Source organism: Eucyclogobius newberryi, unplaced genomic scaffold, assembly GCF_026437365.1.
Source record: "Eucyclogobius newberryi isolate DKJ021-1_F unplaced genomic scaffold, fEucNew1.0.hap1 SCAF_12, whole genome shotgun sequence".
In the NCBI taxonomy this organism is placed as follows: Eukaryota; Metazoa; Chordata; class Actinopteri; order Gobiiformes; family Gobiidae; genus Eucyclogobius; species Eucyclogobius newberryi.
Window position 1 is genome coordinate 6,816,445 of NW_027315746.1, and position 21,292 is coordinate 6,837,736.

The 21,292-nt window shown below is 41.1% G+C and overlaps 1 protein-coding gene across 2 annotated transcripts in view; it reads left to right on the forward strand.

Annotated features, from left to right (window-relative positions):
- gnal2 (guanine nucleotide binding protein (G protein), alpha activating activity polypeptide, olfactory type 2) overlaps positions 1–18,320 on the forward strand; it is a 94,223-nt gene extending 75,903 nt beyond the window's left edge. For both annotated transcript variants that reach the window (XM_072440678.1, XM_072440679.1), the window contains exons 6-12: positions 6,502–6,556; positions 6,647–6,720; positions 11,636–11,694; positions 12,258–12,378; positions 15,260–15,390; positions 15,472–15,539; positions 16,133–18,320. In XM_072440678.1, the coding sequence (XP_072296779.1) occupies positions 6,502–6,556; positions 6,647–6,720; positions 11,636–11,694; positions 12,258–12,378; positions 15,260–15,390; positions 15,472–15,539; positions 16,133–16,279 (655 nt within the window). In that variant the 3' untranslated portion in view covers positions 16,280–18,320. The remainder of the gene's footprint in view (positions 1–6,501; positions 6,557–6,646; positions 6,721–11,635; positions 11,695–12,257; positions 12,379–15,259; positions 15,391–15,471; positions 15,540–16,132) is intronic.
- Positions 18,321–21,292: the final 2,972 nt, after the last annotated feature.

The following is a 21,292-nucleotide window of genomic DNA, read 5'->3' on the forward strand; positions in this document are numbered from 1 at the left end:
TAAAATGACCCGGTTCTGTTTACAGCGTTTACAGACTCCGTTCAAAAGGTGGAATATTCAGTTTTTGAATAGTTTATTACTTTGGCTGCTAGGACCAGTGCTGGTAGAAGTACTGCATTTTGTTAAGTAAAAGTACAGATACGGGAGAGAACATGTACTCAAGTAAAGAAGGATGTGACACAGATCTTTTGATAACTATTAAAGAGTGAAATGTGGCGATCTCAAGCAATTTTGTTGTAGTTTTTTGTACTTTTTTTTTGCTGAATTCCAGTACTTGAACTCAAAATCTTTAGACTCTGAACGGGCTAAATTTGTTTTAAAAATAAACGAATAACAATAATAATGATGCCACTTTTTTCATTTCAAAAATGTCGTGGAGCAGAAATGACAGATACCTGGATTTAAATGTAGTGAAAAAGTAAAAAGTAAAATGCAGTACTTTTACTGTTGTACTTTTTGCAGTCGACTTGTGAAATTACGATATGAAATGTGACTTGGAAAGGTTTTTTAAGCATAAACTTTAACCAGTTAAAGCTAAAATATACAAAATGGAGGCTTATTGCTGGAGAATATTAACAAACTTGTGAGTATTTGTCATGAAATATCACAAAATCAGGATTCTTCTTGTGTCATTTTGCCGTCACAGCGTGCTCATAGTTGTGTGCAGTAGTGTTCGCTCGCTTGTGTCCCTCGACCCGGACGAGGCGAACCCGTTAGTGCCGCTGGAGTCGCTGCTCGTGGCCCCTGTCAGAGCTGAACGATGGCCCCCGGGTCTATTTCGGGTCAAGCCGCACCGGACGTTGAACAGGCCCGTCGGAGCGTCCTCCTCGCCGCCGGAGGGGGGGGGGGGGGGGGGGGGGGCGTGAGACAGAGCAGAGGCCAGTGTTTACTCTGGGCTCGGGTTTGACTTTCAGCGCTGTCTCCGCTCGGGGGCTATTTTTAGGACGGGCCCAGAGACGTCCTCATCTACTGTTCCTCGCCAGCGCCGGGATCGACCGCGGCTCCGGTGTCGACGCCGCGGCGACGTGCGGCTCAGAACCAATGTAAATCTGTGCCACGCCCCAAAAACAATCACACAAATCATGCATAAAATAGATTACAGAAGAAAAAATGATATATCTATCTAAAATCAGTTATAATTCAAGTGTATCTAACAGTTTTGTCTCAGTACAGAATATAACTGTGTCTCAAATGATAAACACAGAGGTTTAACACGAGCTGAAGTGGGACGTTTATTCATCCAAACTGAAATAACGGGCTTTAAGTTTGATGTTTCTTTCATAATACGTCAGAACTCTTCAAATGTATCTGACCCACGAGGATTTGACTCATTGCTTCTAAATGGGACTCCATTTTATTCATGTTTATTTTTCATTATTTTTATTTTCTATTTATTGTCCTGTGCTCTGGTCCTGTTTTTTTGTTTTTAATTGTATACATTTCTTTTTATTTTTAATTTTTTTTTTATTGAAGAAAAACACAGATCCATCAAAACATATGAATAAATAAAGATACAACAACAACAACAGCAACGACAGGAACAAGGTGCAAACAGGACAGAACCAGAGAAAACTAAGTGTATATTATTTGAGATGAAAATAAAGAGCAAGGTTATTTGTATATATTTCATTTAAAAATAGTCAAAGTTCATTGATAAAGCCTTTCCCTGATGCCTCGTGCATCACGCTCGGTCGAGGCGCCTGTCGCGCTCTCTCGTCGTCGTCGTGGCGTTTCTGAGCGCGCGCAGAGCCGAGCGCGGCGCAGAATCGACCCGGTCACTTCCTGGTCCGTCCGTCCGGCGGTTTAAATAAAGCTGCAGTTCCCAGAATGGCTGCGGCGCGAGTCCAGAGCGGCCGCGAGTCCCGGGGGGAAGTCCATTACTCCAAATATGGAAAGTATTGACGCCCCTCTGCTCGACTAATTAAAGGCTATTTGTGAAAAGTCAAGCCAATTATCAAATGAGCAGATGAGGGGCTGCTGCTGCTGCTGCTGCTGCATCTGCTGCATCTGCTGCTGCTGCAGCTGCTGCTGCTGCTGCTGCTGCTGCTGCATCTGCTGCTGCTGCTGCTGCTGCATCTGCTGCTGCAGCTGCTGCATCTGCATCTGCTGCTGCTGCTGCATCTGCTGCATCTGCATCTGCTGCTGCTGCTGCATCTGCTGCAGCTGCTGCTGCTGCTGCTGCATCTGCATCTGCTGCTGCTGCTGCATCTGCTGCAGCTGCTGCTGCTGCAGCATCTGCTGCTGCTGCTGCATCTGCTGCAGCTGCTGCTGCTGCTGCTGCATCTGCATCTGCTGCTGCTGCTGCATCTGCTGCAGCTGCTGCTGCTGCTGCTGCATCTGCTGCTGCTGCTGCTGCTCCTGCTGCTGCTGCTGCTGCTGCTCCTGCTCCTGCTGCTGCTGCTGCTCCTGCTGCTGCTCCTGCTCCTGCTCCTGCTCCTGCTGCTGCTGCTGCTCCTGCTGCTGCTCCTGCTGCTGCTCCTGCTGCTGCTGCTGCTGCTGCTGCTCCTGCTCCTGCTCCTGCTCCTGCTGCTGCTGCTGCATCTGCTGCTGCTGCAGCTGCAGCTGCAGCTGCTGCTGCTGCTGCTGCTGCTGCTGCTGCTGCTGCATCTGCTGCTGCTGCTGCTGCATCTGCATCTGCTGCTGCAGCTGCTGCTGCATCTGCTGCTGCTGCATCTGCATCTGCTGCTGCTGCTGCATCTGCTGCAGCTGCTGCTGCTGCTGCTGCTGCATCTGCATCTGCATCTGCTGCTGCTGCTGCATCTGCTGCAGCTGCTGCTGCTGCTGCTGCATCTGCTGCTGCTGCTGCTGCTGCTGCTCCTGCTGCTGCTGCTGCTCCTGCTCCTGCTGCTGCTCCTGCTGCTGCTCCTGCTCCTGCTGCTGCTGCTGCTCCTGCTGCTGCTCCTGCTGCTGCTCCTGCTGCTGCTGCTGCTGCTCCTGCTCCTGCTCCTGCTGCTGCTCCTGCTGCTGCTGCTGCTGCTCCTGCTCCTGCTGCTGCTCCTGCTGCTGCTGCTACTGCTGCTGCTCCTGCTGCTGCTGCTGCTGCTGCTCCTGCTGCTGCATCTGCTGCTGCTGCTGCTGCTGCTGCTGCTGCTGCTGCATCTGCTGCTCATGCTGCTGCTGCTGCTGCTGCTGCTGCTGCTGCTGCTGCTGCTGCTGCTGCTGCTGCTGCTGCTGCTGCTGCTGCTGCTGCTGCTGCTGCTGCTGCTGCTTCTTCTACTCTTGTTTTAGTTTGAAGGTTTAGATTTCCGGCCCCTCGCAAACATTTATAATGCCTTATAACTGATCTAATCACAATTTTTTTTTAATTATTTTCCTCAAAAACGTTGAGCCAAAGTTACAATGCGACGGTTAATTGACTAATCTGGGCAATTCATGCGTTCACACATCCGGGAACTTGTACAGTAGCAACCGAGTCCGCCCTTTTGAAAGGGGCACAACCGCACGTCTACTACATACTACTACTACGATATCCATACGCCACAACCCTGTCTTCTGTCAGGACATTGTTCTGTTTGGACATCGCTCTGTGTCTGACCAAGGAATGAGAGCTTTGTCCTGAACCTTAGTTTGACGTTATCGTCTAAAGAGTCAAAGTATTCGTAGCTCATGATGCAGTAGAAAAGGATGCAGTCGTGGTGGTTGCTCGTATATCACGTGCCCCTTTCAAAATGGCCGCTATGGGGAAGTCCCGGATGTATGACGTCACCGCAAACACATGTATTCCGCTGTAAAAATGTATTGTAATTGTGTTTTGTTTATAAAAAAGTAAACTAATCCTGATTTTCATCAATAATACACTTTGTTTGTAAGTGTTCTATAAGTTTCAGTCACCGTATTTTGACCTTCATTTGCTGTAATTTACTTCAAAACTCAAAACTAACGCACAACAAGCGTGAAACAAACTGTATTTGTGTTTAATTCACTCGTTCAGATCCGTATTTTGATCCCGCACACATTATTAAAGATGCTTTTTTTCTTCACATTTATTCGTATTAATCAGGTCACGCCGCCACATTCAGTTTTACGTCTCATTTCTGCTTCTAAGACGTTCACTTTTACAATTTTCCTGCTTCGGTTTAAATCCTCTCGTAACTCGCTGAACCGCCCCGCCCCCCCGCACTTTCCACGCCGGATAAACGTGATTATTTAGCGTTTTTTTCGGCGTTTCTTTGCCCCCGTCTCCCTTTCGCGGGCCTATTTTTACCCCGCTCTGCCCCGGCAGCGCTCGTGTCACATGGCAGTCACGAAGCGCCCGGTATTTATAACCCCGCCGTTCCTTTCCCGCAAATGTGACCACTTTGTCGCGGGCAATTCGGGTCATTCTGCGCCGATCCGACGCGGCGGAGAAGTCGTCGTCGCGTTGCCGCGGCGATCGGATCGGAGGGAAGGCGGAAACGCGACGATGATCACAGGCGTTTTAGCGCATTAAGAGTTAAAAGTGAGTTAAAATTGTGCAGAAAAAGAGAGACAGAGACGTTTATCACCCAAATAACTCAAATAAAAACACGGCACGACGAGCGGCTCATCGTGCCGTGTTTTTATTCAGAAATAAGTCGTTTTATGGTTTAAGTGTTGATATTTTGGGTTTATTATTTAGTATTTGAGTAAATTAGATCTGACTGAAAATTGCCGTGAAAGTGTTAATATTGACTCATTGTTTGGAGTTGAAAGGTTGATTAATCGCAGCTAATTGATGTTTTTATCATTCAGACAGAAACACTGAGGAAACAAGAGCGTTCAGTGTTTATGTCCAAAAAACACATGATGTTCTGTAAATAAACTCGACCGTAAACGGATCAAATTCAGTCAAAATCTGAAATACACGACCGTTTCTCGTTTTAAACAGCTAATTAATCAAAAGACTAATTAATTTGCATAATGATCGTGAGACGCAAAGTTTGGTGTGTGTAGGAAATACTTTAAAGGCCGATCTTTGTGTCTCTGTGGGAGGAACTGACGAGATGGAGCAGAACCAGTTTCAGTCCTGCATTTGTCTCGGTCCAGTCCCGGTCCAGTCCCGGTCCAGTCCCAGTCCAGTCTCTTGTCGGTCCTGAGCCGGTTCCGGTGGGTCCCGTGCCCCCTGAAGCGTCCCGGCTGATGTGGCTCTGCTCTCTCTGAATCCTCCACACTCTGGTCCTTATGTAATCACAGCCAGAGACAGACAGAAATAGCCCAGACTGAGCCGCTGTGCCCTCTGGTGGACACGTGCGGCGCTGCACAGGCCTGCATGGAACCACACTTATGCACAACAAAGACACTTACACACAACAAAGACACAATACACAACAAAGACACTTATACACAACAAAGACACAATACACAACAAAGACACTTATACACAACAAAGACACCTACACACAACAAAGACACCTATACACAACAAAGACACTTATGCACAACAAAGACACCTACACACAACAAAGACACTTATACACAATAAAGACACCTATACACAATAAAGTCACTTACACACAATAAAGACACTTATACACAACAAAGACACTTATACACGATATATATGCTATATCACACGCTCTGTTCACCTGTAGCTTTAATCAAACCGACGTAGCTTGACTAAATCATATTGTTCAAAATATATTAAATTTTTCAACACAATTAAACTTGGGAAGATTTAAAAATGGTTAAAATCGCACTTGTTGTTTCAGAGATATACCACGTACACATCGTAAATCATCAAAACAATTAAAAACTAGCTAAATAAATGACAGTTTTATCTTCCAAACACGAGTATGATGCAATATTTCTGCACATTTTAGTACTTTCCCGCTGCTTTGTGAAAATACTGCCTGATCATCGTTGTCGAGCTGCAAATAAAATAGTGTGACGTTCATTTTTGTCGACACTGTCCAAACGTTGACTAGCTAAAGCTAAAATGTGCCAAATTTTTCATTACAAATCTGAAAATACCGTATTTTCCGGAGTATAAGTGGCACCAGCCAAAAATGCATAATAGAGAAGAAAAAAAACATATATAAGTTGCACTGGAGTATTAAGTATAAATATAAGTACTATGAAAAAAGGTGCGACACATAGTCCGGAAAATACGGTAAATGCGCTTATCTCGTTCAGGTTTTACACTGTCATGACATTTTTACGAGCAAGCACAAAAAACAGTAAACAGTTCTGCTCCAACGTAAAATATAAAACAAGTAAAACATCTGTATCGTTTGTCTTTGATCGGCGTTGCTATGGCGCCGCTGTCGCACTGTACGAAGCCCTTTCAGTGTAAAACGTCAGTGCTTTTGTGTTTAAAATGTGACTATTGAGTGACAAATAAAGACTAAACGCTGCACTTTGTAAACTGTTGAAAATTTGCAAAATTGTATATATTTATTGCATTTTCTGTCATTTTCTCACGGCTTCGTCCGAAATCCTCCGAAATGTTCCACGTTTTACCCGTTATTCTCGCCGTTCTTTTACCGATTTTCCTCTAAACTTTGCTTGTAAACGTCTAACTTTGGTGTTTTTTGTGTGTTGCAGTTTTCTGGACAGAATCGACTCGGTGAGACAGAGCGACTACACGCCCACGGACCAGGTCGGCGCTTCCTTTCGACTTTAATTATTAATTTATTCATCTTTTTTTACGCGGGCGAAAGCTTAAAGGTGCTCGTGTGTGTTTTCACAGGACCTTCTACGCTGCCGAGTGTTAACTTCAGGGATTTTCGAGACGCGGTTCCAAGTAGATAAAGTCAACTTTCAGTAAGTTTCAACACCAGGTTTGACCAAATAATATCACGGTTTTATTTTGAAATGTCATAAAAGGCACCGAGGTTTGTCCACTTGAATCTGGACAAAAGACAATCTGATTTATCTTGTTTTATTTCTATCATTTCTACTGAATAAATGCTAAATACCTAAGTAATAAGTACAATTCACGTCACAATTTCACTTATTTTAAGGATTATTGTGTGTGTTTGTCTAGTTTTGAGAAGGTGTGGTATTGCAGTTTTAAATTTTAAATATTAAACAGCCAAGTTTATTAAGCTTATGTCACGACACGGTAAAAAAAGATCAATAATTATCTATAAAAAGGCAGAATAAACTCTACTACTACTGTAAATCCTTTATAATCCCATGAAAATCAATTACAATTACAATTTTGATACTGGGGCTTTGAGTATCTGCTGGTCCTTAAAGGGGACGTATGAAAGAGTAACTGTCCTTAAAGGGGACGTACTGTCCTTAAAGGGGACGTATGAAAGAGAAACTGTCCTTAAAGGGGACGTATGAAAGAGAAACTGTCCTTAAAGGGGATGTATGAAAGAGTAACTGTCCTTAAAGGGGACGTATGAAAGAGTAACTGTCCTTAAAGGGGACGTATGAAAGAGTAACTGTCCTTAAAGGGGACGTATGAAAGAGTAACTGTCCTTAAAGGGGACGTATGAAAGAGAAACTGTCCTTAAAGGGGACGTATGAAAGAGTAACTGTCCTTAAAGAGGACGTATGAAAGAGTAACTGTCCTTAAAGAGGACGTATGAAAGAGTAACTGTCCTTAAAGGGGACGTATGAAAGAGAAACTGTCCTTAAAGGGGACGTATGAAAGAGTAACTGTCCTTAAAGGGGACGTATGAAAGAGAAACTGTCCTTAAAGAGGACGTATGAAAGAGTAACTGTCCTTAAAGGGGACGTATGAAAGAGTAACTGTCCTTAAAGGGGACGTATGAAAGATAAACTGTCCTTAAAGGGGACGTATGAAAGAGTAACTGTCCTTAAAGGGGACGTATGAAAGAGAAACTGTCCTTAAAGGGGCCGTATGAAACAGTAACTGTCCTTAAAGGGGACGTATGAAACAGTAACTGTCCTTAAAGGGGACGTATGAAACAGTAACTGTCCTTAAAGGGGACGTATGAAACAGTAACTGTCCTTAAAGGGGACGTATGAAAGAGTAACTGTCCTTAAAGGGGACGTATGAAAGAGCAACTGTCCTTAAAGGGAACATATGAAAGAGTAACTGTCCTTAAAGGGGACGTATGAAACAGTAACTGTCCTTAAAGAGGACGTATGAAAGAGTAACTGTCCTTAAAGGGGACGTATGAAAGAGCAACTGTCCTTAAAGGGAACATATGAAAGAGTAACTGTCCTTAAAGGGGACGTATGAAACAGTAACTGTCCTTAAAGGGGCCGTATGAAACAGTAACTGTCCTTAAAGGGGACGTATGAAACAGTAACTGTCCTTAAAGGGGACGTATGAAAGAGTAACTGTCCTTAAAGGGGACGTATGAAACAGTAACTGTCCTTAAAGGGGACGTATGAAAGAGTAACTGTCCTTAAAGGGGACGTATGAAAGAGTAACTGTCCTTAAAGGGGACGTATGAAAGAGAAACTGTCCTTAAAGGGGACGTATGAAAGAGTAACTGTCCTTAAAGGGGACGTATGAAAGTGTCCCTCAAGTGTTCTCACCTACCCCCTATCCCCGCCCTGAAAAATGAACGTTCAGAGTGACACATGTAGAGTTCTAAAATGTTACGTAGCCACTTAAAAAATGTATTTATATTTTTTACCATATTTACCTATCAATAAATAATATAAACCTCAATAATTAAAATCTTGATTGAGCAACACAAGCAAAAAAAAAACATATATATTTTTTTAAACCATATTGCCCTGTCAATGTATAAACTAAACTTCAAAGGTGAGATTTGGGAGATTTTTTTTTGATTTATTTTTTATTGTATTGTATAATTGATCAATAGAGTTAAATATTATATTGTCCCTGTCAATAAACAAAACAAAGTGCAAAGTCATCATTTAATAAAACAATAATTGTGCAATTTTTGTTTGTTGGAAAAATAAATGAATAATAAGATAAGAAAAGATATTCCTTTATTGTCCCACATGGGGAAATTTCATTGGTGCAACGCAGGTAGATACAGAGGTAGATACAGAAGAACAGATCACCTACAGGAAGTATGAAAAACACTTTCAGTAGAAGATCTCCTATAAATAAATAAAAACTCCCATAGACAAATAAATAAATACATAAATACCATTGCATGTGATCACGACAGTAATTGCACATGAATATGTGTCACGACAGCACATAGGTTGCACATGAATTTCACAGTAATTGCACATATGACAGAATTGCACATCAGTATTAGGTTAGGTCAGTATTGTGAGTGTTCAGTACTAACAGTGTTTGTTATAAAGTCTGACAGCAGCAGGAAGGAAAGACCTACGGAACCTTTCCTTCACACATCGAGGGTGGATCAGTCTCTCACTGAAGCTGCTCTCCAGAGCGGACAGACACGTTAGGAAATAATAAGACCAAAAATTACAATTGATCAATACAATTAAAGGCGTTTTATTCTTATAATTTTTTGTTTCATATTGTCCCCATCACTAAACAAAACAAAGTGCAGCGTCATCATGTGATAAAGCGGTGACATCACACTGTGACCTTTGGCCCTTGTGTCCTGCTGGACGTATTGACCGGTGCTTCCTGTTACAGAAGCGCCCGATAAACGCAGCGGCTTTCATAAGCGTTTGACCCACTTCTGCCCGACACAGCGTCTGAAACCTTTGTATGAAACCACACCACCGGCCACGAGCCCCGCCGTCTCCTTTGGGGGCGGGTCACGGCCAGGGTCAAAGGTCAAACGGGTTGACCCAAGTGTTTGGCGCGAGAATCGGCGACAAAGTAATAATACCGTAGTTTTCAGAGTAAAAGTCACACCAGCCAAAAAAAGGCAAAATAGAGAAGAAAAAACATATATAAGTCGCACTGGAGTATAAGTATAAATATAAGTATAAGTTGCTCCGGAGTATAAGTATAAATATAAGTATAAGTCGCTCCGAAGTATAAGTATAAATATAAGTATAAGTCGCACCCCGGCCAAAACTATGAAAAAATGGTGCGACTTATAGTCTGTAAAATACGGTAGTTGTTTTGAGGATGATTGGGGACGCGATGAAAGACTGAAACGTCTGTGTCGTATCGTCCTGGCGACGGGGAAAAAGACTCAAAAAACGGAAGACACAAAACGTACAAACGGATTAAATGCCCGACTCATTGAACCAAAAGGAAGTTGAGATAAATATGTCTTAAATTTTGCTAAGAATTACACACATTTTACCCCACAATAGCACATTTTGCGGGTTTATGATTGTACTTCCTGTTTGTAATTGATGACATCACACCAGGAAATGACTCCGCAAACCACCAGGCCAAATCTATGTCCCCGTTTTTTTTATTTTACAAATAGAAATACATGAGAGCAGCTTTATTTTGTTGATTTCATGTTTAGAGGATCAAAAAAGTAGTTTATTTTGTGTAAATTCTGCATAATATCATATGTGCAATTGCTGTTGGAATTCATGTGCAATTCATGTGCAACCTATGTGCTGTCGTGACACATATTCATGTGCAATTACTGTCGTGATCACATGCAATGGTATTTATGTATTTATTTATTTATTTGTCTATGGGAGTTTTTATTTATTTATAGGAGATCTTCTACTGAAAGTGTTTTTCAGACTTCCTATAAGTGATCTGTTCTTCTGTATCTACCTCTGTATCTACCTGCGTTGCACCAATGAAATTTCCCCATGTGGGACAATAAAGGAATATCTTATCTTATCTTATCTTATCTTATAAACTTTTAGCTGGTGTGATGTCACTTCCTGTTATTTTCTACAGATTTTTCAACGTTCTCTCCACAAATACCTGCTCGGTTTGTGTAAAACTAGGATTTATATTTACAACAAGTATAAATACACCAAATAGAGATAGATCATAAAAACCTGTCATACGTCACTTTAATGTCGATGTAAAGTTTCTGTAGATTTACTCTAGAGGAACAACACTTTTACTCAAGTACTGTTACTTCAAACTCAACATGACCCGAAAGTAAGTGTCAAAAATGACTCTGAGAAGTTACTTAAGTAAAAGTAACTGAGTATTACCACCTCTTTTATCCCGTCATACTTTAATTCATTTAATACCTTAAGACGATGCACTGTAGAGAATAGGACAAAATCTTAAAAATAGAGATATCAGTTTGAAACTTCTCCTTTACTTTAATTTAATCTAAATGTGAGAAAAATGTGTTGCAAGTTTTTCGTCATGTCATGTTTTCATATTTAAATAAGGTGTTTTATGTGTAAAAACTGCACATATTTGGGACATTTTAGTCTGAAAAAGGGACAAAGTCAGGTTTAATGTTCTTGCTTCGTTTAGTTAACATATGGAAAGATATTTACTGAGAGGGTTTTGGACGATTTATTTAGTATTTGAATAAACTAGATCTGACTGAAAATGTGCGTGAACATATAAAAATGTACTAATATAATATATCGGGGTTAAAATTAGATATGGACAAATCCTTCTGTACGTTCTGTCAGAATCGTGTGAAGTACAAGAGTGTTAATTGTAGTGGATTAAGTGAAATATGTGAAATAATAAAACATGTTTAGATGCAGATTGGACCGTGTTTTTGTCCCGGTGAAAGCTCAAGTGTCCAGAGCTCAAACTGACCAATAAAACACCACAAAAACGATGAATCTGTATCTACCTTGTCTTGTCCCGCTCTGACCACACGGGGGCGTCGGCGTGCACGTACAGGGGGCGTCGTCTCCTCCACGTTTCTGATGCAAGTGTGTGTTCTGTCCACAGCATGTTCGACGTTGGAGGCCAGCGAGACGAGAGGAGAAAATGGATCCAATGCTTTAACGGTAAAACTTTCCTAACGTGTCATAACGGTTCAACATATGTTATAAGAAGTATAAGAAGTTTATTTAACAGGCACAAATCATGTAGGAGGAGTTTAAAAGTGCTGGGAAGGCAAAAAATGCATTCAAATCACAAAACAGATGAAGACATAAAAGAGAAGAATAAGATAATTAAATCGAGAACATTTTATTAAGACTCGATGTAAAGGTGCATTTGTGTATAATGAAATATTAAAAGCACTGTATAATTAAAAAAAACATGTATTATTATTTAAAATGTATTGTAGTATTGTAGTTGAATAAGGACACAAGGGACATTTACTGCTAACTTTTATTTATATTAGTTATTTGTAGAATGTCTAATTATTATTTAAGTGTATTTATTCATTTTATTTATTGTATGTATTTTATCTATTTAGTTTTATTTATTGTATTTATTTTATGCATTCAGTTTTATTTTATTTATTTTATTTTATTTATTTATTTTATTTATCTTGCGTGATAAAGGTGTTGTTAGTGTGTTTCCGTGTGTGCTCTGCTGATGCACTTCCCGCTCCGTCCTCTAGATGTCACTGCGATCATCTTCGTGGTGGCGAGCAGCAGCTACAACATGGTAATAAGGGAAGACAACAACACCAACAGACTACGGGAAGCGCTGGACCTCTTCCGCAGCATTTGGAACAACAGGTCAGTTTACACTGGACTAAACCAGGACTAAACCAGGACTAAACCGGGGCTAAACCGGGACTAAACCAGGGCTACACCAGGGTTAAACCAGGACTAAACCAGGACTAAACCAGGGCTACACCAGGGTTAAACCAGGACTAAACCAGGACTAAACCAGGGCTAAAGCAGGACTAAACTAGGACTAAACCAGGACTAAACCAGGACTAAACCAGGACTAAAGCAGGACTAAACCAGGACTAAAGCAGGACTAAACCAGGACCAAACCAGGACTAAACCAGGACTAAACCAGAATTAAACCAGGGCCAAACCAGGACTAAACCAGGACTAAACCAGGACTAAACCAGGGCTAAAGCAGGACTAAACTAGGACTAAACCAGGACTAAACCAGGACTAAACCAGGGCTAAAGCAGGACTAAACTAGGACTAAACCAGGGCTAAACCAGGACTAAACCAGGACTAAACCAGGACTAAACCAGGACTAAACCAGGGCTAAAGCAGGACTAAACTAGGACTAAACCAGGGCTAAACCAGGACTAAACCAGGACTAAACCAGGACTAAACCACGGTTAAACCAGGGCTAAACTAAGACTAAGCCTGGAACAAAACATGAACAAAGACCGGAGCTAAATTAGGACGAGCTAATCCAGTCTACATCAGACTTAAACTGTGTGAACACTTTCTTAATCAGGTCTTAAATGCAAACATTTTAACACTTTCAAGGACAAATATAATGAACATTGTTCCTTCTTCTCAAAGAGTCTTAAGCTTCATTCACACTTTAATCCTGTTTACGAGGTCCTCTTCACTGAACCTCACAAAAACACCCCAGATTTGTGACGTTTGTGTTTGGTTTTTGTCATTTTACCTTCTAAAACATGACGCGCCAAAGCAAACGATCTCAAGAGCAAGTTTAAAGGCCAATAACAACATTAATAATGCATCATATTTGTCCTTTAACCCTGAAAACATCACTTTGGTCTCTTTGTGTGAACCCTTTGACTCGGTGGTGTATTAACGTGTTCAGTGGTGTATTAACGTGTTCCGTGGTGTATTAACGTGTTCCGCGGTGTATTAACGTGTTCCGTGGTGTATTAACGTGTTCCGCGGTGTATTAACGTGTTCCGTGGTGTATTAACGTGTTCCGTGGTGTATTAACGTGTTCCGTGGTGTATTAACGTGTTCCGCGGTGTATTAACGTGTTCCGTGGTGTATTAACGTGTTCCGCGGTGTATTAACGTGTTCCGTGGTGTATTAACGTGTTCCGTGTTCCATTAACGTGTTCCGTGTTCCATTAACGTGTTCCGCGGTGTATTAACGTGTTCCGCGGTGTATTAACGTGTTCCGTGGTGTATTAACGTGTTCCGTGTTCCATTAACGTGTTCCGCGGTGTATTAACGTGTTCCGTGGTGTATTAACGTGTTCCGTGTTCCATTAACGTGTTCCGTGGTGTATTAACGTGTTCCGTGGTGTATTAACGTGTTGCGCTGTGTATTAACGTGTTCCGTGGTGTATTAACGTGTTCCGTGGTGTATTAACGTGTTCCGTGGTGTATTAACGTGTTCCGTATTCCATTAACGTGTTCCGTGGTGTATTAACGTGTTCCGCGGTGTATTAACGTGTTCCGTGGTGTATTTGTTCCGTGGTGTATTAACGTGTTCCGCGGTGTATTAACGTGTTCCGTGGTGTATTAACGTGTTCAGTGGTGTATTAACGTGTTCCGTGTTCCATTAACGTGTTCCGTGGTGTATTAACGTGTTCCGTGGTGTATTAACGTGTTGCGCTGTGTATTAACGTGTTCCGTGGTGTATTAACGTGTTCCGTGGTGTATTAACGTGTTCCGTGGTGTATTAACGTGTTCCGTGGTGTATTAACGTGTTCCGCGGTGTATTAACGTGTTCCGTGGTGTATTAACGTGTTCCGCGGTGTATTAACGTGTTCCGTGGTGTATTTGTTCCGTGGTGTATTAACGTGTTCCGCGGTGTATTAACGTGTTCCGTGGTGTATTAACGTGTTCCGTGGTGTATTAACGTGTTCCGTATTCCATTAACGTGTTCCGTGGTGTATTAACGTGTTCTGCGGTGTATTAACGTGTTCCGTGGTGTATTTGTTCCGTGGTGTATTAACGTGTTCCGCGGTGTATTAACGTGTTCCGTGGTGTATTAACGTGTTCAGTGGTGTATTAACGTGTTCCGTGTTCCATTAACGTGTTCCGTGGTGTATTAACGTGTTCCGTGGTGTATTAACGTGTTGCGCTGTGTATTAACGTGTTCCGTGGTGTATTAACGTGTTCCGTGGTGTATTAACGTGTTCCGTGGTGTATTAACGTGTTCAGTGGTGTATTAACGTGTTCCGTATTCCATTAACGTGTTCCGTGGTGTATTAACGTGTTCCGCGGTGTATTAACGTGTTCCGTGGTGTATTTGTTCCGTGGTGTATTAACGTGTTCTGCGGTGTATTAACGTGTTCCGTGGTGTATTAACGTGTTCAGTGGTGTATTAACGTGTTCCGTGTTCCATTAACGTGTTCCGTGGTGTATTAACGTGTTCCGTGGTGTATTAACGTGTTGCGCTGTGTATTAACGTGTTCCGTGGTGTATTAACGTGTTCCGTGGTGTATTAACGTGTTCCGTGGTGTATTAACGTGTTGCGCTGTGTATTAACGTGTTCCGTGGTGTATTAACGTGTTCCGCGGTGTATTAACGTGTTCCGTGGTGTATTAACGTGTTCCGCGGTGTATTAACGTGTTCCGTGGTGTATTAACGTGTTCCGCGGTGTATTAACGTGTTCCGTGTTTCATTAACGTGTTCCGTGGTGTATTAACGTGTTCCGTGTTCCATTAACGTGTTCCGTGTTCCATTAACGTGTTCCGTGTTCCTCTGCAGATGGTTACGCACTATATCGGTCATATTATTCCTGAACAAGCAGGACATGTTGGCCGAGAAAGTATTAGCTGGAAAATCCAAAATCGAAGACTACTTCCCTGAATATGCTCGCTACACCATACCAAATGAAGGTGCGTGTCCACAAACGCTGTCTCTGACCCGTGTGTAACCGCGGTGACCCTGTGCTGATTGTGTCTGTGCTGTCGCCGTAGCAACACCCGAACCCGGCGAAGACCCCCGAGTCACAAGAGCTAAGTTTTTCATCCGGGACGAGTTTCTTGTGAGTATTTTGCAAAGTACACAAAGTCCATGACACGCGCTGACGTACTTTTTGAGTGTTTTATTTAGCGTGAAGTAACGATGTACTTTTTATTTGAAGAGAAGAGTACACAACATGAATACTGCAGTTCATGTACTACTTTGTACTGCAGCTCTAGTTAAAACATAAGATTTGACTGAAACTCTTCACCTAGTTTTACCACAGAGTCATTTTTACTGTGGACATGTTTGGACATAGGCGGTTACCTAGCAACCGTACTGTAAACAGAGTCTCTTCTAATTCACACAAGGGTTACGATTCGACAGCTACAAATTAAATTTTATGATGAAATAATTTTTAAACTGTAAGATTTTTTAATTTCCCCCCAAAATTTTCAAACATTTTTCAAATTTTTTCATATTTTTTCCACATTTTGAAAAAAAAGTCACTGTATCTGAATATCACCAAATGAAAAAGGAACTGCACCTGAATTGTGTGTTTTATCATAGAAATGTTGTGTTTGTATGATGTAAACGTTGTCATGGTTACAACGGATCAGCGCACGTTTTTACTCTTGAAACCCTGTGTTGTTAACCTGGTTGTCATGGTTACAGCGGATCAGCACTGCGAGCGGCGACGGGCGCCACTACTGCTACCCTCACTTCACGTGCGCCGTGGACACAGAGAACATCCGGCGCGTGTTCAACGACTGCAGAGACATCATCCAGAGAATGCACCTGCGCCAGTACGAACTCTTGTGATGGACACGCCCCCCTGAGCGCCCCGCCCCCCCTACTCCCCCTTAGGCCCTGCCCCCTCGCCACTAAGCCCCGCCCCCTTTGCCCCGGGACGATGAAGTACTACTGAAGTGTGTCAAATCCTCTTCTTAGCTTTTTCTACGTTTTTTCTCAATGAGTCGGGAGTTTTTTGGAAGGAAGACGTTTTTTCTGGGGAACAAGTTTGACGTGTGCCGCTGGTTATTATTATTATTATTATTAAAATTATTACTTTTTTTTTTTTTTCCATTTACCTTTTTTTCGGAACGCCTTGATTTTAATGTCATTCCACTAAAAGAGCCTCGCGCTACCTCCTTCATTTTACCCCCACGTGTCTTTTTTCGCTTTTTTTTCCTCTTTTTTTTTCACGATTACGTTTTTTTTCTTCGACTTCCTTCGGACCTAGTTTGTCGGGCGTGAAACTTGAAACCAACCGGACCTCATTGTAGAGGCAAGGCGTGCTAAAGGTGTGTCAATATATATATTTTTGAAGGAGAAAGACATAAGATTTAAATGCACTTTGCTTCAGGTTCCTTAATAATTTTGTTGAGTTTTTCTTTTGTCCAGAGGAAGCAAACACACACAATGTAGCATCACTATATTTATTAACCCCGGTTGTTAACTCCAGGGGCGAACGGAGGAGACGTTTTGTGGATTTCTTTCTCTCCTTTTTTTTTTTTTTTTTCTTTTTTTTTTTCTCCGAAGGAATATTATTATTATTATTATTATTACTCTGACACGGGACTGAGTTTGCACCTTAGCCCCGCCTACAAACTATCTCCAAAAATACCCGCCCCTTTTCAAGCTTTCAGACAAAAACAAGGAGGGACCACGAAGCGAGAGACGACGAAAAATGATGATTATTCTTTGTTTGTTTTTTTGGCTTTACTTTCCTCTTCTTTTGGGTTGGTTCCGTTTCACTTGTACACTGTGCAAGGTTTGGGTTTATCCTGTACAGACTGTAAAATGTAATATTATTTTGTACAACCTAATTGAAAGAAAAACAAATCTACTTGTAGATCTTTGTGCCTTGAATATGGCTGTACCTGTAAAATGAGCTGATGTATATGTTTTTTTGACTGCGCTGTACAGCTTGATGTCAACCTCTATCGGCAGCCGACAATGACTGCGGGCGGGGCACTTTCTCTGTAGAATTTAGTTTTTTCTGGTTTATAAGAAAAAAAACGGAGAAAAAAAAACACGGAAATCCTGTTCAAAAAAAAAAAAAATGGAAAAAAATGAGAAAAAAAACAATAGGGGAAAAAAAATCCTTAAAAACCTGTATACATTATGCAAATTAACCACTTACCTGCAGTGAAGACAGCGCCATGCCTTTGTTCTCTCTCGGTTTTAACTCCTCCCCCTCCTCCTCCTTTTATTACTTTACAATATTATTATGATTATGACGATGATTTGACTTTCACAGCTTTAAAAACAGACATTGGAAATCCATTGTTTTTGATAGGATTTTTTGCAGTATGCCTGACGTGTACATAAAGCGACGGCGCGGGCGTTTCCTGCGCCGCGGGCGAGCGAGAGACTTTTCTTTATGTATGTACATGTAAATTTATAGCTCTATTATAAATATATATGTACAATTGGAAACATGTTTAATGATGTGTGTGCCTATAGAGTGTGTGTACGGCGGCGGTTTGCGTGCGCGCAGAGGAAAAGCACGTCTAGAGAGCGGCGAGGAAAACGAGGGCGTGCAATATTACTACTACTAACCCTTTTTTTTGGTCCTTTTTGGCGCCCTCTTCTGGCACAGGCACTAAATGAATGTGTGAGCGGCACCGGCGACGACAGCTCTTCTTTCTTTTTCCGTTTCCTCCCTTCCTCCCTCCTTCTTCCTCCTCCTTCCTCCCTCCTTCTCTTCGTGTACAAACAGCATCCGCCTTTTCTCTCGTGCGGCACGTCCACCACGCCCCCTACAGGCAGACGGAGTGAACTGACCGGGCCGATGACAAATGACATTTTTATTTTCTCTAAATAAAGAGGCACATTAGCGGACGTGGCTTCATTTCCATTTTGCTGTGTCCGTGTTTCTTACGGGGGTTCTCCGCGAGCGTTCGAGTGACGGTGGTTGTGGGAAATGTTCGTTTTTAAATCGTTTTTAAGGAGTTATTGTTGGGGAAACGGTGAAGGAAGCCGGGGCTGCAGCGGTTGCTACGGTAATCGTAATCGTTGTCTGGACTCTAAAACGCACACGAAAAGATGTGTTATAGCAAAGACGAGGACGTTACACTGGAGAAATGTACAATCGGGAGGTAAAAAGTAGTATTTATATTCATTTTAGTGTCTTTGAGATTCTTGAAATAAGATTTACAAATAGGAAAAGTAAGTTTTGAGATTATTTCAAGTGCAGTAGCATATTTTATCATTTAAAGTGAGAAAATGCTTTATATATTTATGCTTTAAGGCATAAATATACAGAATATACTGAAAACGAGATGAAAACAATGCAATTTTTAACTTTTTATCTCATTTTAAACAGCCATTTTTCTAGTGTAATAAATTAAAATGTCAAAAAAAAATAGAGAATGTCTGATTTTGATCAATAGTTCACTTAATTTGTAAATATTCTCTATCTAGAAGCCGTTAGTCGCCGTGTTTCAACCTTGATCTGATTTTAAATGTATTTCAAACGTGTCGATGCGACAGAAATAATGCTTTGTCCAAAATGATAAACTGCTGCAATAATCGTTGGCTGCTGCTCCAATCAAAGAGTTCCTCACACACCGGGAACTAAACTAGAACTGGAACTAAACTGAACTAGAACCAAGTGACCAAACCAGGACTAAACTGGTCTTTATATGAGAACTAAACCAGGACTAAACTGGTCTTTATATGAGAACTAAACCAGGACTAAACTGGTCTTTGTATGAGAACTAAACCAGGACTAAACTGGTCTTTGTATGAGAACTAAACCAGGACTAAACTGGTCTTTGTATGAGAACTAAACCAGGACTAAACTGGTCTTTATATGAGAACTAAACCAGGACTAAACTGGTCTTTGTATGAGAACTAAACCAGGACTAAACTGGTCTTTGTATGAGAACTAAACCAGGACTAAACTGGTCTTTGTATGAGAACTAAACCAGGACTAAACTGGTCTTTGTATGAGAACTAAACCAGGACTAAACTGGTCTTTGTATGAGAACTAAACCAGGACTAAACTGGTCTTTGTATGAGAACTAAACCAGGACTAAACTGGTCTTTATATGAGAACTAAACCAGGACTAAACTGGTCTTTGTATGAGAACTAAACCAGGACTAAACTGGTCTTTGTATGAGAACTAAACCAGGACTAAACTGGTCTTTGTATGAGAACTAAACCAGGACTAAACTGGTCTTTGTATGAGAACTAAACCAGGACTAAACTGGTCTTTGTATGAGAACTAAACCAGGACTAAACTGGTCTTTGTATGAGAACTAAACCAGGACTAAACTGGTCTTTGTATGAGAACTAAACCAGGACTAAACTGGTCTTTATATGAGAACTAAACCAGGACTAAACTGGTCTTTGTATGAGAACTAAACCAGGACTAAACTGGTCTTTGTATGAGAACTAAACCAGGACTAAACTGGTCTTTATATCAGAACTAAACCAGGACTAAACTGGTCTTTGAATGAGAACTAAACCTCACACTGGAACCGTGACCCAAACACTGAAGCTCAAGGTGATGTTCTAGTTCTTCAAACTCGGGTAAAAAGTTCCTGAGTCAAAGTGTGAAAATGTTTAAAAGTGATAAAAAGATTCATGTTTTCAAGGTGCACTTTGTAACTTGAGCCGCTGAACCAGTTTACAGGTCAGATCTGTGGAGAGTCCAGTGAAAAGACCTGGAACTGAACTTCTTTTGAGGTGATTGAAGATGATGATGATGATGAAGTGTTGAATCTGGCCTGACTTCATCTAAAGTAAGATAATAAGTTCAAAAAGTGCTTGAAATAAGTCGTATTTCTCTTGTTTTGAGAATATTTGAACCGCCTTAAAGTAAAAGTGCAAATGAAAAGCATAAAATGTCACGTTTTGATTAAAAATAAGTAAAAGACGAGCATTTTCTCACTAAGATAAATACGACTTAATCTTTAGCGGCTTTACAAAAATCAAACTTTCTGATCGACAAAATAAACTTAATATATGACAAAAACGGCCAATAAAAAAATACTTGGATGTATTTTTGGATTATAGATCCATATAAACATATAAATGTTTAATTGTTGGACATCGGAGCTTCATGTGTTCAAACATAATCAGAACCTGCACTGGGAACAATACAGACTTAAATTAAGCTGTGTTTATCTTGATTTAAGGATATTTTGACCGTCATAAAAGAACATTTGAACTCGGAACAAACATTAAACATTAAATAAAATGTCTTTCTTTCGCTAAAATAAGACGAACAAGAGCGTTTTCTCACTTGAAATGAGCAAAATGTGCTCAAATTAAGATAAATCTGACTCCATTGTACATCATGTGATTTCAGATGAGCGCCCTCTAGTGTTCAGACATGGAACTAAAGCTGCAGTGTGCGTTATAAATCCAGAAAGTTACACAGTGCATCTTTAACGTGGGATTTTTGTCACTTTTAATCGACTCAAAGCGGAAAAAGTGGAAAAGTAAAGGCAATATTAAGAGTAAAAGTGATTGTACTTCATAAAAATACATGTTAGGTGCAAGTTTAAGAAGTACTTGAGGTGGTATAAATGACAAGTAGAGCTCCAGATTCTGGCTCCGGATCGACGCACGCCACACGTTGAGAACCCGTGGACAAAGGTACGTCTTTTTGTCTTTTTCACCCACAAAACGCCACGACACGAGAAGGTTCAAGGCTCATAATCATTTATTTACAGTTCACCTTAAAACGGCAAATAAAAACATTCACAAACATTTAGCCCGACCAGCCACAGAAAAACACACTTTACCTTCATAACGGCTTATTCTTCTGATTAAAATCTGCATAAATATTCTATAAATTGTAAATGTTTGCTAGTATT